This window comes from Cheilinus undulatus, linkage group 18 (genome assembly GCF_018320785.1).
Source record: "Cheilinus undulatus linkage group 18, ASM1832078v1, whole genome shotgun sequence".
In the NCBI taxonomy this organism is placed as follows: domain Eukaryota; kingdom Metazoa; phylum Chordata; class Actinopteri; order Labriformes; family Labridae; genus Cheilinus; species Cheilinus undulatus.
In genome coordinates this window covers 41,096,804-41,112,757 of record NC_054882.1, presented here as the reverse complement: position 1 = coordinate 41,112,757, position 15,954 = coordinate 41,096,804, and the positions used below count along the sequence as shown (strand labels likewise).

General features: G+C 39.6%; 1 protein-coding gene across 2 annotated transcripts in view; it reads right to left on the bottom strand.

Annotated features, from left to right (window-relative positions):
• syne3 (spectrin repeat containing, nuclear envelope family member 3) overlaps positions 1-15,954 on the bottom strand; it is an 87,614-nt gene that overhangs the window by 39,857 nt on the left and 31,803 nt on the right. For both annotated transcript variants that reach the window (XM_041813163.1, XM_041813162.1), the window contains exon 7: positions 5,684-5,820. In XM_041813163.1, coding sequence (XP_041669097.1) covers positions 5,684-5,820 — 137 coding nt within the window. The remainder of the gene's footprint in view (positions 1-5,683; positions 5,821-15,954) is intronic.

The following is a 15,954-nucleotide window of genomic DNA, read 5'->3' as shown; positions in this document are numbered from 1 at the left end:
AGTCCTAGACTCAAAAAATGACTGGTGATTGTTCTAAACATGTATAGGTTCACATTTCAAATGTCAAATCAAAACTTCATGAGCAATAACAAAATTTCTTCTCATAAAAGCCATGAAAAACAAATCTGTTTTTGTGTTTTTCTTCTTTTAAACTGCTGACAATTCCATATAATGTGCAATAATCATTAACCAGAGGTTGAAAAGCCAAGTTCAAGTACTCCTGGGAAAAGGGACCAAAGCTCTCAGACTTAGGGCATTTTCTGACTATTTTACAGCCATAATAACAAAATATGTCAAAATCGCCATTTTTTTGACTCAGTAGGTAAAGGGTTAATGTAGTTTCACAATCAGAATTTCCTCTCTTCAACTCATGGTGTGCACAGTGCATGTAAACATGGGTGCCAGTTGACATGCACTGTGGATGCACCCCTACCCTTCTGATACACTTGCCTGACTTTTCTGCATACATAAATATCCACTAGGTGGCACTTCAGGACCAAATTACTCTTTGCTAAGACGAGCACCGTGTGTGGATAACTTGTGCAATAAACACAACAAACACTGCAAACGCCTTCACATCTTATTAAGGTGAGATCAATGCAGAAAAAGCAACGAGCTGCATGAGTTTCTCTGCAGAGCTTTCCACCATCCTTGTCATGGTTGTTCAGTCTGTTGTTGACCTTTCTTCACATTCTTCATACTGCCTCCAATCATAAAGATCCACACTGTTCAATGTGGGGCTGCAGGAGGAGATTAAGTTTACATAGATTAGCCATGAAGCTATTTAGTAAGTAGCATGTGGGTCAGCTCTGTCAAATGCCCTCTCATCATTGAGCCATTCAGTATACGATACTTTGTTTTCAGTTTTATTGCTATAAATTCAGACTCGTGCAATGTGTTTATTATGAAAGCTATTTCCTGTGCAGCTCTAATTCAGACACCTTTGTTGATTTGATAAATACATTTAAACAGTTGATAAAAATGTAAGCAAGGTTAGGGCTGGGAAATATAGACCAAAATGAAATATTATAATATTTGAGCTGAATTTAGAACAACATGTACCTTTACATTTTTTTATGTAAAAGAAGAGACAAAAAGGAAGGCAGGGATTGTTCAGACAGTGCATTATCAGGAATTGACAATGCATTTTGATACCAAGGAACCCATGTGTTCCTCCTCTGCATTGACAACATGTCTTCAGTGATGCCAGAACTCACTCTCCCTCCTTTAATTCAAACAGCCCATACATCATTTCTGTGGCTCTCTCAGTGGCTTGGTATCCCTCCATGCTGTGTGCTGTGGAGCTGATGGTGAGAAGAATGAATGGGAGCCAACAAGCCATGAGCTAAGAGGCTAACAGCGCCTCTTTAACAGCTTTTCTCCATCATGTCATAAACATGCTGATATGATATCAGCTCCTCTCACACTGCTCCACACACGCAGACACGCCTGCTCCTCCTGCTCTCTCTCTGCTCTGGTTGTGTTCAAACAGACAGCAGCTTATACACAGAGGAGAAATATCACACCAGTCCAGAACAAGGTCTCACCTAGTCTCTGTAAAACAATGCCTCTCAACCTTTTCAGCTCGTGACCCCCAAAATAAAGGTACCAGGGACCGGGGATCCCCACTGTACCTGGAGGTGGTTGAACACAGCCATGCATATTGAAGAATAGTGCAGAGAGGGATGTCCCTAAGGGGGGATAAAGGGGGAGATCTCTGGGACCCAGCCAAACTGGGGGCCCGTGGAGGTCAGCAAAACCATGGACCACTGTGAAATTAAGTTGTGAAAACTATATTTTATATTTGACCAGAATAATAACCACTCTTATCAAATAAACAAATATTTCTATTTATTCGTGTAGTGAATAGCTTTCTTTAAATGAAAATAACTATTGTTCAAAACATAATTAAACTGGGTTAAAAATTGCTAAAATTGGTTGATAATGGCAAAAATGGTGAAAAAGGTTTTGAAATTAGATTTATAAAGATTTGGGTTAAAGTGGCAAAAATGGGCACAAAAAGTGGTAACAGGGGATTAAAAAGTGGCTGAAATGGCTGAAGATCCAAAAATGTAAAAAAAGTAGGTGGAAATTAGGTGGAATGGGATAAATATTTCATAAACTCACAAAAATGGGTAAACTGGTTAAAATGGGAAAACAGAGTTGTAAAAAGTGACTGATAAAGGCAATAATGGGTCAACAGGGGCAACAATAGGCAGAAAGTGGCAAAAATTGGTTTGGAATTGGTAAAAACAGATAGAAAAAAAGTGATGGAAAGGGTTTAAAAAGGACAAAAATGGGTTTTAAGTGGCAAAAACGTTCTGGTGGCCCCCTCTCAGTGTCTCGCGACCCCCAAGCGGGTCTCAACCCCCAGGTTGAGAACCACTGCTGTAAAAAATAAGCTTATTGTCAGTTTTTAATAATCTACTTTTTGCCAATCCTAGTCCCCTCTTCCTCATGAAAAAGGTTAACAAACATTTTTTGTCATAGTTTTGATAACAATGCACATAATTACCTTCTGTTCGGTTTTTCTGTGAGTCCATACACTCAGAGAAATAAACTCATCATCATGAGTAAACATTCATACCAGGGTCTGCCAGCTTAACACAACACGGGCGTAGATTCTCTGTCTGAACCACTGCTGCAGCTCGGCCTGCAGCTCCCCTGCTCTCTGATGTCAGGTCTGGGCTGAGAGACACACCAACATGATACAGGATGCACACACACGCACACACACCCACACACGCACACCCCCACACACAAACACACACAAGAGCATGTGTCTGCAGCCTGGAAACTGCTCGTGTCTGCTGACAGACTAACAGAACCACACTTTCAATAATTGTAATTCATGGGTCAATAAAAATGTGTCATCATGGTGTTAAATTAATTTACTGCTGAGAACCCCTATGAAGATTTGTAGTGAAGTTAGAGCAGCAATAGACATGCTTATTCACCAAAGGAATGGAATATTTAACATTCTCCTTTCTTTCTCCAAGTGTCTGCATTTGTCATGCTGCTAACTAACAACTATCAGCTACTAAATGCTTCAACTTTGTACCCCAGCCTGGTGGAGACTGATCCATACAGATTCCGTGAAACAGCGCTCTAAAAACTATAGTCCATAAACAAAAAATGACAACTGAGACCAATAAAAAAAACCAAAGAGGCTATCTTGTGATCCATTAGCATATAACTGTTAGTAGTTCTGACAGTAAACAACCTTTTAATGGAGCATTGGGTCTGATGTCTTTTAATCAGAAGTAAAACAACCTACACTGATATAAATGGCACTGTCTTAGCCTCTGTGTCATTTAGAAATATATCCCTATATATTTCCCAGCCCTCAGCAGTATTTAAACTTGTATCCTCTGAACTCTAAAATAAATTCACCTCCTTCACTGTCAAAATGAGGAAAACTCGACAAGACAACCTCGTTAAAAATGAGCCCATTTGAAACATTTTAACTGCTGTTACAAGCCGGCAACATTTTTTTCTCTCCAAACAGTAAACACCTCTGTACTCTGGGGAGAACTGTGACTGTTAATCCTATTTTGAAGGACAGGGGCTGTTTTGTGTGGATGGGTAATTATATACCTGAGTGTATAAAGATGACATTTCAATTCCCCGGAGGCGCCACTCTTGGCCTCTCCACGCTCTCTCTGGTGCATATTATAGCGAACAACAACATGTCATGCTGTAACTATGCAGGGGGGCTCTGATATGAATCATGATATCACCTGGGGACTACGCTCCCATGCAGGAATTCAATATGTGTGCTAAACAAATCAAAGATTGGACGAGTCAGATTCATCTGTAACTAAACAAATATGAACCTGAAATGATTTGTTTGGACTTGAAGCTTGGGTGGGCAATTTATTCTTCAAGATTTGGTTGTATTTGTTGTCATTTTTTTCATAACATTGCAGCAATCAGTGAATCAAATGCTCCAACAAAGAGAGAAAACAATCAGATATCTGTTGCTGTAACAACACTGTAGCATCCCCTCCTCCCACTGCACAACACGTGTGTATACAAGCTGGACTAAACCTCAATCCCAGGAGAACCAAAGCTGGGATTTTTGACCACTTTCAAAAGGATTCTCTCCTGTTTTTTCCTCCCTTGCCTCAGGTTAAGCCTCTGCCCAAAGTCTCTGCCTGAGGGGAGAGCAAGCCAGGAACCAGCCAATAACGCTCAAGATCTTTAACCCCAACATGTCCAGAAACACAGGCTGTGATTGCATGTGCAGATCTATGAATCTTGGGTACCTGGAAAACTGAGTGTCATACCCAAAGGAGGATGGAGGAGAGAAATGTGTCACACATAACTAAAACTAACGCCAGATGGTCATATACCTCTGTGACCTAGATAACTACTGTTGCTGTTGTATGCCTCTTAGGTATGTTAGTCAAGTTCCATTTCATGAAAAAGGTTAACTCATTTTGAATTTGATGGCAGCTACACAGCTCAGAAAAGTAGGGACAGGGTGATAAAAAGGTGGAAAGGTAAGTAGTAATAATAAAAAAACAGGTGGAGGAAAATTTTGCAGCTAATTAAAAGGAGTATTTTAGAGAGGCAGAGGTTCACCAATCTGCAAAACAATGCATCTCAAAACTGTGGAACAATTTCAAACAAATGTTCCTCAATATAAAATTTTCAAGAATTAGAATCTTCCACCATCTACAGTGTAAACAAAAGATTCAGGGTACAGGAGAAATCTCTCCGCTCAAGGGACAAGGCTGAAGGTCTGTGGGTGATCTTTGAGCCATCAGGCGGCGTTGCATTTAAAACAGGCATGGCTCTACTGGGAATCACTGAGTGGACTCAGGAACACGTCCAAAATCGCTGTCTGTCAACACAGCTCACCACGCCATCCACAAATACAAGCTAAAGCTGCATCATGTAAAGAAGAAGCCAAATGAGAACACGATCCAGAAACACTGCGGTCTTCTCTGAGCCAAAGCTCATTTAAAATAGACCAAGGCAAAAGGGAAAACTGTTCTGTGGTCATGGCAATCAAAATTTGAAATTCTATTTATCAGCACACAGTTCTAAAGTCTGTATCTCAGGTGGTATGTGGTTGCATTAGTGCCTATAGGCAGCTTAGACATCTGGAAAGGAACTATCCATGCTGAAAAGTATAAAGAGGTTTTAGAACAAATGCTCCCACCCAGATGTCTTTTTCAAAGGAAGGTCTTGCATATTTCAGCGAGCCAATACTAAACCAAATACCACATCCGTCACAACAGCATGGCTTCACAGTAGAAGAGTACAGGTTCTGAACTGGCCTGCCTGCAGTCCACACCTTTCCCATAAAAGAAAAAATCCAGCAAAGAAGACCCAGGACTATTGAGTATTTAGAATACTACATCAGACAAGAATGGGACAACATTCCTCTCCCAAAACTCCATCAGCTGGTCTCCTCACTTCCCAGACGTTTACAGACCAAAATAGTAAAATGTCTCAGTATCATCAACTGATTGGTTCTTAATGTTCTTTTGTGAATAGAAAATGGGTTTATGAGATTTGAAAATCTTTGAATTCTGTTTTTATTTGCCAAACTCTTTTTGGAATTGGAGTTGTAATATTTTTAAGAAATAACCTGTGGTGTTTAATTATCCCTCATGTGTTCTGCAGCTTATCTTCCTTGTTTTAAGAAAGCATCAGGAGTCCCGTCACCTACCTCTGATGCTCTTTGACCACAGCCAGGACGTCATCAGAAAGGTGTCTCGAGTCCTCTGAGAACCTGAACAGCTCCTTCAGCTGAGCCTTCAAAAGTTCCACTTGGGATTCCTCTCCTGCTAGGGCATTCCTCACACCCTGCAAGACAAGAAGAAATTAAACATGAGAAAAGATAATACAAGGCATAACATTAACAGACCAAATGACACAGGAAATTAAAGAATATTAGTGGTGGATGGTAAACTGGTATCAATCAATTGTGACCGGTAAAACTCTGTCACAGAAATAACACTGTTATCTCTAGTTAAAACACATGCCTAGTACTGTAGTGAACACAGGAGACATAACTTAGGCTGGTTAGCTCAAACTACCAGCCATGGTGATAGGTAGACAAATGTAGTGTAACACAGATCTGTGACAGACGACAGCTCAGTCACAGGCCCTGTCCACATGGAGACGGAAATGATATATTGCCGTTTCGTTTTGAAAAAGCTTTCTGTAAAGACAGGATCATTTCAGGAAATATCCGCATAAGCATGAAACCACTGGAAACAACTGGAAATGCTGTAGTGCACATGCCAAGCCTGTACGTGGCGCTGTGTTGCTGCCACGGAAATGCACCAAAAGAGAAGAAGAAGATCCCAGAAAACCCGCCACAAACTTTCTTCTAGTTGCCTTTCTGGTTGTTCTCCGCGTTGGATTTAGGACATATGGTGCGTGCGTTTCACGGTGGTGGTAAAGGAGCATCAGATTTTTCTGTAAAAGCCATAACAAGCTCAGTAGCTTCTGCAGCACGAACACAACTGTGTAGTCTGCTATTATTGTTTTGGCTGGACCCACGCAGGCGCCTTAAGGGAGCTATGCTGCCTGTGGCATAATCGTTTCAGGAAAGATGTAGGTAGCCGTCCACATGGAGACAGAACAGTAGTCATTTACGGATTTATGCACTCTGGGACCCGTTTTCAAAAAGTATCGTTTACAGTCACCCAAAATGCTGTTTCTGTGTGGATGAAATGCCAATCCGACTAGAAATTTTTGCGTATACGCTTGAATTCGTCTTTATGTGGATGGGGCCACAGAGAGAGTAGCCAGGTAGCCAGCTGAACTCCAACCATGTGTGTCAGTATAACCAACGTGAAGTTCGATGTCTGCAATAACAGCAACATGAAGTGAGTTTTCACACTTTCAGAGCATCTGTCAGCCAGTCTGAGGCTTTAACACAAGCTGTGCACTGCAGCAGATCCACCATGTTTAACGTTAGCCCAGCACTACAGTGTTCCTTCTTGTTAAACTGTTTAAAGGTGTGTTTTAGATGATGACATGTTTATTTTAGGACCGTGGTGATTTAAAGCAGCGGGCTGTGGCATTAGACAAGGTCAGAAAAACAACTGTAAACACTGTGGCTCCTTACACTCACTAATTTAATAAATAAAGCTAATTTAATCAACAATAAACATGCTACTGTCCACAAGTTCTTTTCAATTAGTGTCCATAACTGTTATTTTGTTTGAGTGCTTTTATTGTGAAGGTTCACAACAGGAAATGTGGTGTTGTCAGCAGCAGTGAGACACACCTCTGCAGGAGTGAACTGAAACTTAACAAGAAATAGAGTATTAAAACGCATTATCTCTTTTTAGTTTTGTGAAACAGTGACATAATACTGCTACCTCACAGAGCAAAAGGAATATCAATGTTAGACCATATGACCCAGCTCCATTGTCAGTGCTCTCATCATTTGCCTAAGCCTACCTTAGAAGTTTTTTATGTGTTACTTTATACCCATTTTTGTAAGTTACATGTAGCTGTTACCCTCCAACTGATCAATCACTTTGTTGTTTTACTTCCAGGCCTCTCTTCCTTGTTTTTTTTGTTTTATAATACAAGGAAGTAAACAGTTAAGTGTTTGACATTTTGGACAATCATAGTTAGAAAATGTCATCAGCCCCTAATAACAGCTATAAAAGCGCCATCTCTTCACCCACTCAGCCAGCACGCACAATAGCACCACCATGATGGCTTCTCATGTAAACAGAGAACAGACATTAGACAGACCCGGCTGCAGATAGATAAACAATCATCGTGAGTGGCTGTTAAAGGATGCATATTTATAATTATCTTTATCAGCTGCAGCTGTGTTAATGCTGCTATTATACATCTGTGAAAAAACTGCAGCAATTCCGAAAAACAACATTTATAATTTTAACATCTTATGTTGAGACATAAATATACATATATACACAATATTGCCAAAAGTATTCACCCACCCATCCAAAATATTGAAATCAGGTGTTCCAATCACTTCCATGGCCACAGGTGTATAAAATCAAGCCCCTAAGCATGCAGACTGTTTCTACAAACATTTGTGAAAGAATGGGTCGCTCTCAGGAGCTCAGTGAATTCCAGCGTGGTACTGTGATAGAATGCCACCTGTGCAACAAGTCCAGTGGAGAAATTTCCTGGCTCCTAAATATTCCACAGTCACCTGTCAGTGGTATTATAACAAAGTGGAAGCCATTGGGAATGACAGCAACTCAGCCACCAAGTGGTAGGCCACATAAAATGACCGAGCGGGGTCAGCGGATGCTGAGGCACATTGTGCAAAGAGGTGGCAAACTTTCTGCAGAGTCAATGGCTACAGACCTCCAAACTTCATGTGGCCTTCAGATTAGCTCAAGAACAGTGCATAGAGAGCTTCATGGAATTGGTTTCAGTGGCCAAGCAGCTGCATCCAAGCCATACATAACCAAGTGCAATGCAAAGCATCGGATGCAGTGCTGTAAAGCACGCCGCCACTGGACTCTAGAGCAGTGGAGATGCCTTCTCTGGAGTGACCAATTGCGCTTCTCCATCAGGCAATCTGATGGATGAGTCTGGGTTTGGCAGTTGCCAGGAGAACGGTACTTGTCTGACTGCATTGTGCCAAGTGTAAAGTTTGGTGGAGGGGGGATTATGGTGTGGGCTTGTTTTTCAGGAGATGGGCTTGGGTTTGGTATGGATGAACTTGACTGGCCTGCACAGAGTCCTGACCTCAACCCAGTAGAACACCTTTGGGATGAATCAGAGAGGAGACTGAGAGCCAGGCATTCTTGTCCAACATCAGTGTGTGACCTCACAAATGCACTTCTGGAAGAATGGTCAAAAGTTCCCATAAACACACTCCTAAGCCTTGTGGAAAGCCTTCCCAGAAGAGTTGAAGCTGTTATAACTGCAAAGGGTGGACCGACATCATATTAAACCCTATGGACCCTATGGAGCATCAGTTGCTTTACTGTCCACTTGATGGTGCTGTTACGCCCTTTGTCCACTGAAGTCGGCAGAGGTGCCAGTCAATACAGCAGGAGAAAGTTAGTATAACCAAGCTGGGAAAGGGCATTAGGAATGCAAGCAAGGCATGAACAACATGGATATGTCACATGGGGTCTGCAAAGAGTGCGGCATGCAAATAAAATACCGCAGCAATACAATAAAAATGAAGGCAAGGCTAATGCTAAATTAGCTAAACTGTTGAAAAAATGGCATAAATAGCAATATATCACAATAAATGGTATAGTAATACTCTGTGTATTGCAAAATGTTCCTTATAATATCGTATAGTGGGGCCACTAGTGATCCCGCCCCCCCAATGCACATCACGTATACGCAATACGCATCACGTATGTTTCACATATGCACATCCTTAAAAATTAACCCTTTATGGATGCAGCATGCAGAAGACACACAACTGGAGGAGTGACAGTATGCAGCAGAGATGATAATGACTTGAAGTTTTAAAAGACAAACTGATAAACCAAGTCAAATTAAGATAAACTATCCGTGAAACTAGCTGGGACTGATAAAGGCTGTTTGAGTGACCATGCAAGAAGAAGAAGAGAGTGAGAGAGGCCACCAAGACACCTACAGTCATGGACAAAAGTATTGGCACCCCTGGAATTTTTCCAGAAACAACACAAAAAAAAGCAGAAGAAAAAGACAAAATTGACATAATTTTTCACAAAACTCAAAAAATTTGCCAGACAAAATTGTTGGCCTCCTCAACTTAATATTTGGTTGCACACCCTTGGGAAAAAATAACTGAAACCAGTAGCTTCCTATAACCATCAACAAGTTTCTTACACCTCTCAACTGGAATTTTGGACCACTCTTTTTTGGAAACTGCTCCAGGTATCTCAGATTTGAAGAGTGCCTTCTTGCAACAGCAGTTTAGAGATCTCACCATAGGTGTTCAATGGGATTTAGATCCGGAGACATTGCTGGCCACTTTAGAACTCTCCAGCTTTGTCTCCAACCATTTCTTGGTGCTTTTTGAGGTATTTTTCGGGTCACTGTCCTGCTGAAACACCCATGACCTCTGACGCAGACCCAGCTTTGTGACACTACGCCCTACATTTCGACCCAAAATCTTTTGATAGTCTCCAGATTTCATGATTCCTTGCACACAGTCAAGGCACTCAGCACCAGAGGCAGCAGAATAACCCCAAAACATCTTTGAACCTCCACCATGTGTGACTGTAGATACTGTGTTCTTCCTAACCCTAACCCTTCCGCTTTCTGTAAACAGTAGAATGATGTGCTTTTCCAAAAAGCTGTAGTACTGTGAAGCACAGTGGTGGCAGCATCGTGGTGTGGGGATACTTTTCAGCAGCTGGTCCTGAAATGCTTTGAAGGTAGAGGGTAAAATTAATGTTGCAAATCATAGGAAAATCCTGGAGGACAATCTTATTCAGTATGCAAAGAAATACGGCTTAGGAGAAGATTTATTTTCTGAAGGAGGTGAATATTCATGCAGTCACTTATTTTGCATCACATATTTTTGTTCAATTGGCATTACTTTGTAGAGATCTGTTTTCATTTTGACATTAAATATGTTTTTTTGTCATTATTTCTTCTGTCAAAAAAGCCTAATTATATCTACCATTTTTGATACATAAAATTAATAAATGGGTACCAAAGAGAGTGAATACTTTTTATAGGCACTGTATCTGGTGTTTGATGTCACATGTAGCATTTCCAAGGAAACTATAATCATATGATGTCTGGCAGCTCTGTCATTGCAACTGCTTTGATAAAAAAAAGCACCATTACAACCACAGTACCAAAATGAAGGATTTAAAAAATGTTGAAAATATTGAACTAAAAATGTATCTGAGATATAGGATTAGTGATTTTCTAATTAATTTAGAAATTTCAGCGCAAAAGTTCAGGATATTGTACTTTGAAAGCGTCACTTTGCTCACCTCTAGATGATTCACACTGTGTCTGGGAGATATTTTGTAAAGAGATACAAATGCACTGGGAGTATAAACATTGTAAAACTCCAATCCAGTCTAAATTGTGCCTCGGCTCGGTGACTCATCAGCCTTAGAGCTGATTGAATAAAAAACCCATCAGACAGTGAATTATTGAGTGAGACACACCAAGACATCCTTTATTAGTGCTGATGCAGAGAGGGAAGTGGCAATATAATCTAGCTGTTGTCATGTAAATGCTACTTCCCTTCCAAAGGTTCCTCATGCAGTTTTTATTTTGCAGAAGCATCAAAGAGGAACTGAACTTCTCGTAAAATGACTTTACCACACTTTGTCCTTCTAGCTCAGACATTTTTTAAATCATTTATTGAATTTGAATATTTTAGATTATAAGCCTATCTGCTCTGAAAATTTAATTCACTAATACCTTTATTAAATGCAAGAATAACCTTTTAACTTGAGGCAAAATGGACCTGTCCATGAACTCTTACTGATGAGATGATGCTCAGACTATTAAAATCATAATCCCTGACGTGGAAAATGATTAAAATATGATTCGCAGAACTCAGTCATCGGGAGATTTTATGTTTGTTCTTATCAGAATTACCAAAAAACTATAAAAATGACATGAAGGAGCAGCTAGAAAATAGGAGGAAGATTGAAGGGCTGGAGCTCACAGAGTGATATTAGGGATGCACCAATGCATCAGTTTAACATCAGTCTTGGCTCACATCATCCCTGTTAATGCTGGCTGTTCTTAACTCTTAGAGCTTGGTGGGATGGATTTGTTCTGCAGGCACACCCCTGTAAATTGCTTTGTAACTGTATCTTTAAAAATGAAATCCATGTTGTTAAATCTGATAAGAGGCATCTTTTTAATTAATTTTTAATCCATTTTTCGATCATTTACTTCAGCTTTTTGCCATGGGCATGGCCATATTCTTTACCCGCAATGCATTGTGGGAGGGGATGTCGACCAATGGCAAGCTGTTGGCATCTCTACTGCTTTAAGGAATGGCACAAATGAATCTAACAGCAAAAAAGCGCAAGGACTTTTATGTTTATATGTAGATATTTTGTAAACCGTTAGTCACAAAATGTTTATTCTTCATTTTTTTGTCCCCAAGAGATGGGAGAACAAGTCTGGGCAAAGAAAAGGCTTAGTTACTATTGTTTACTCTGTTATCAATAAAAATTGAGTTTCAAATTCTAATTTGTCTTTGTCTTTTGACTTTAGAGTCCTCTAACTTTTTTAAAGTTTAAGTGGCATTACTGTGGTAGATATATTCTTAAAGCCAGGGTTGTCCTGAAAAAAAGCTGTATAGAACTTGACTGTCGACCATAGGGTTGATTTTTTACAAGCTTTATAAGACAAAAAGTCCAGACGAGACATGATGGTGAAAAACATAGCTGTGAGCTCTACGGGTTAAATAACTGTATTAACAGACAGATGTCTCTGTCGTGTCAGATCAGTTTAATGCAGACATCTCATACATCTAACTACCGAATCATATAGCCAAAGGAAAAGCTCTGCGAGCTCGTACTATCAATCTTTGGCTTTCTTTTCCTACTTTTGGAGCTGAAGCTTTTCAAAAGTCCCACTGTGAGCAATAAATGAGCCAGCAGAGTGTACACAAACAACTAAATAGCTAAGTCAACAGGAAGGTAAGATAACCAGTAATTTAATTTGTTCTGAATTAAATATCTTGATGAACATTTTGCAGTCCTGCTGCAGCCACAAAAACGTGACTTTTTCTTTGATGGATTTGAATTATTGTGGAAACATTTTTATCAAGTATAACAAAAATGCTTCTAAAAGAAAAGCGCCCACTCTCAATTTAATAAGAGCATTCTGATTTTTCTTTAATGTTAGGGCCATTAGCGGAGCATTTTTGGCATTTCTTTCCATTACACAGATGCAAATTCAGAGTGTTAAAACACTTCGGCTCCATATGTGTGTAGCTGATAAACTAAGTTGTTTGCAATCTTCCAAAAAGTGAAAACAGACAGAGTCACAGGGAGGTGACAGCTTGTCGAGATGACAGATAGAAGAGTCCACGTGTTGTTTGGCATTCCAGTCACACCCAGCATAAGCAGTTCTGCAGGTCCGCAGGTACACAACTCTTCCTCTGAACAGCCTCCTGCTGATTCTCTTCTATATCTGTCACATTTATTTTAAAAGATATGAAATCTTAACTCTGTGAAGGAAAACCTCCTCACGTTTATTCCCACTTTCCTTCTACAAGCAGCTTGCATATCAATCCACATGCACAAGTAGACAAAGAGATGATAAGCTGGTATATGTGACAGTGTGAGGCAGTGAGTTAGAGGTAATACTCTGACTGCGACCACACCTCTCCAAGGCATTCAGGAGATTCTCCCAAGTAATAAAGCAGCCTCACTGACAGCACTGCAGGATTGTTTTTCCAGGGGGTGGGGGGCAGGTCTGTGAGATATAGAGGTTGTAGAATGTAGTCTGATGGAGATAGAGATTCCAGTCATCATGTCATGGCACGCACACTTTATCACCTCTGAGAAGGACGAAAAGAGGAACGACGATTGTGTATGACTAAAGGAATCAAAATGACAAATAGGAAAAAATAGCAAGGGTGTGCAACAATAAAAAAGATAATAGCAAAGGAGAAAGATGCAGGGAGCCACGGAGCATGAAATATGTTGTTGTTTACATTAAAGCTGAATATGAGGAAAGATCAAGGGTGTCAAATCTCTCTTAACTGAGCCACACACAGAAAACATAATGATGACAGGACTACTTTGATAAAATTGCTCAAGATGCACAACACTGAAGACATGATGTATCTGTATCAGTAGATATACGCCTAGACAGTCAGTTATTGCTCTTAGCAGATATGAACATTTCTTACAATTTTAACAACAAAAATATCAGCTGTGAATATCATATACTGTATATATGATATATGAGCTGTAAATATCAGCCTATATAAGCTGTAAATATCTGCCTATATCGGCTGTAAATATTAGCCTGTATCAGCTGTAAGTATTAGCCTATATCAGCTGTAAATATCTTCCTAAATCAGCTGTAAATATCTGCCTTTATCAACTGTAAATATCAACTAAATAAGCTGTAAATATCTTCCCATATCAGCTGTAAATATCTGCCCATATCAGCTGTAAATATCTGCCCATATCAGCTGTAAATATCTGCCTATATCAGCTGTAAATATCTGCATATATCAGCTGTAAATATCTGCCTATATCAGCTGTAAATATCTTCCCATATCAGCTGTAAATATCTGCCCATATCAGCTTTAAATATTAGCCTAAATCTGCTGTAAATATCTGTCTATATCAGCTGTAAATATCTGCCTATATCAGCTGTAAATATCTGCCTATATCAGCTGTAAATATCTGCCTAAATCAGCTGTAAATATCTGCCCATATCAGCTGTAAATATCTGCCTAAATCAGCTGTAAATATCTGCCTATATCAGCTGTAAATATCTGCCTAAATCAGCTGTAAATATCTGCCCATATCAGCTGTAAATATCTGCCTATATCAGCTGTAAATATTAGCCCATATCAGCTGTAAATATTAGCCTATATCAGCTGTAAATATCTGCCTATATCAGCTGTAAATATCTGCCTAAATCAGCTGTAAATATCTGCCCATATCAGCTGTAAATATCTGCCTAAATCAGCTGTAAATACCTGCCTAAATCAGCTGTAAATATCTGCCCATATCAGCTGTAAATATCTGCCCATATCAGATGTAAATATCTGCCTGTATCAGCTGTAAATATCTGCCTAAATAAGCTGTAAATATCTGCCTATATCATCTGTAAATATCTGTCTATATCAGCTGTAAATATCAGCCTATATCGGCTGTAAATATCAGTCTATATCAGCTGTAAATATCTGCCTAAATCAGCTGTAAATATCAGCCTATATCAGCTGTAAGTATCTGCCTATATCGGCTGTAAATATTAGCCTGTATCAGCTGTAAATATTAGCCTATATCAGCTGTAAATATCAGCCTGTATCAGCTGTAAATGTCAGCATATATTTGCTGTAAATTTCTGCCTATATTAGAAAAAAAATGAGATGTAAATTGTATATTGCCATTCAGCAAAAAAATATGGAGGCATGATTACTGGTCCAGATCCCCCAGCTCTAGTTTAAATGACAAACCAAAATTTGTCTGTAGTAAAGATGTGATCAGAGCTGTTGTTATCCCAGTCAGTGTAAAAGCATAAATTATCCTACTACCACCATCCTGATCAAAGCTTTTCTGTCATTTGAGGACCAGCACTTGCATTTAAATCATGTCAACAGCAGAGCTTGTTTGAAAGCTTCTTCTTTGTGCATCAAAATATGGGCATTTTCTTTTATGACTGACCCAAAATATTATGGAGGCAGCCCTCAGAGACTGTGCTTCCATTTGCAGTCCATAAATTGTGGAGAAATACTGGGGTCAAAACTAAAAAAACATTTTTATAAGCTTGAAAGACACGAAGAAACTGTCAGGATCAAAGTTTAACCTCCTAAATAAGATTTTTGATCATCAAAAGGATGCTGCTTTACTTCAAACATGTTCAATATATGAACCTTGACCGGTGGGAGAAAGAACACAGAAAAAAAATTATTACATCCTGAACAATGCTGTGTGCGTGTGGGTGTGTGTGTGTGTGTGTGGGGGGGGGGGGGGGCAGATTTTAATAAGTATCAAGCTTGACGATGAGTCTGACGCTTAAATGTGGCAGTGTCTCTTAAAGGGAAAGTTGTAAACACTCATGTGAGTTACAGCAGTGGGCAGGAGCCAACAGGAAGCTGAGCTTGGCATATTTTAGCCAATTAAGAAAATCTGACCCAATCAAATCAATCTTAGAATAAACAAACACAATGATTTGTTGTCTTGCTGTCATGCAGCCTTTCTCAGATGTAAATCAACAAGGCTCATGATGAATCATAGATGGGTGGTCACTGTGAAAAAAGTGTGTATTGGGAATTTCAAAATAAAGGTATACCTTAAAGGTGATAGTGTGGAT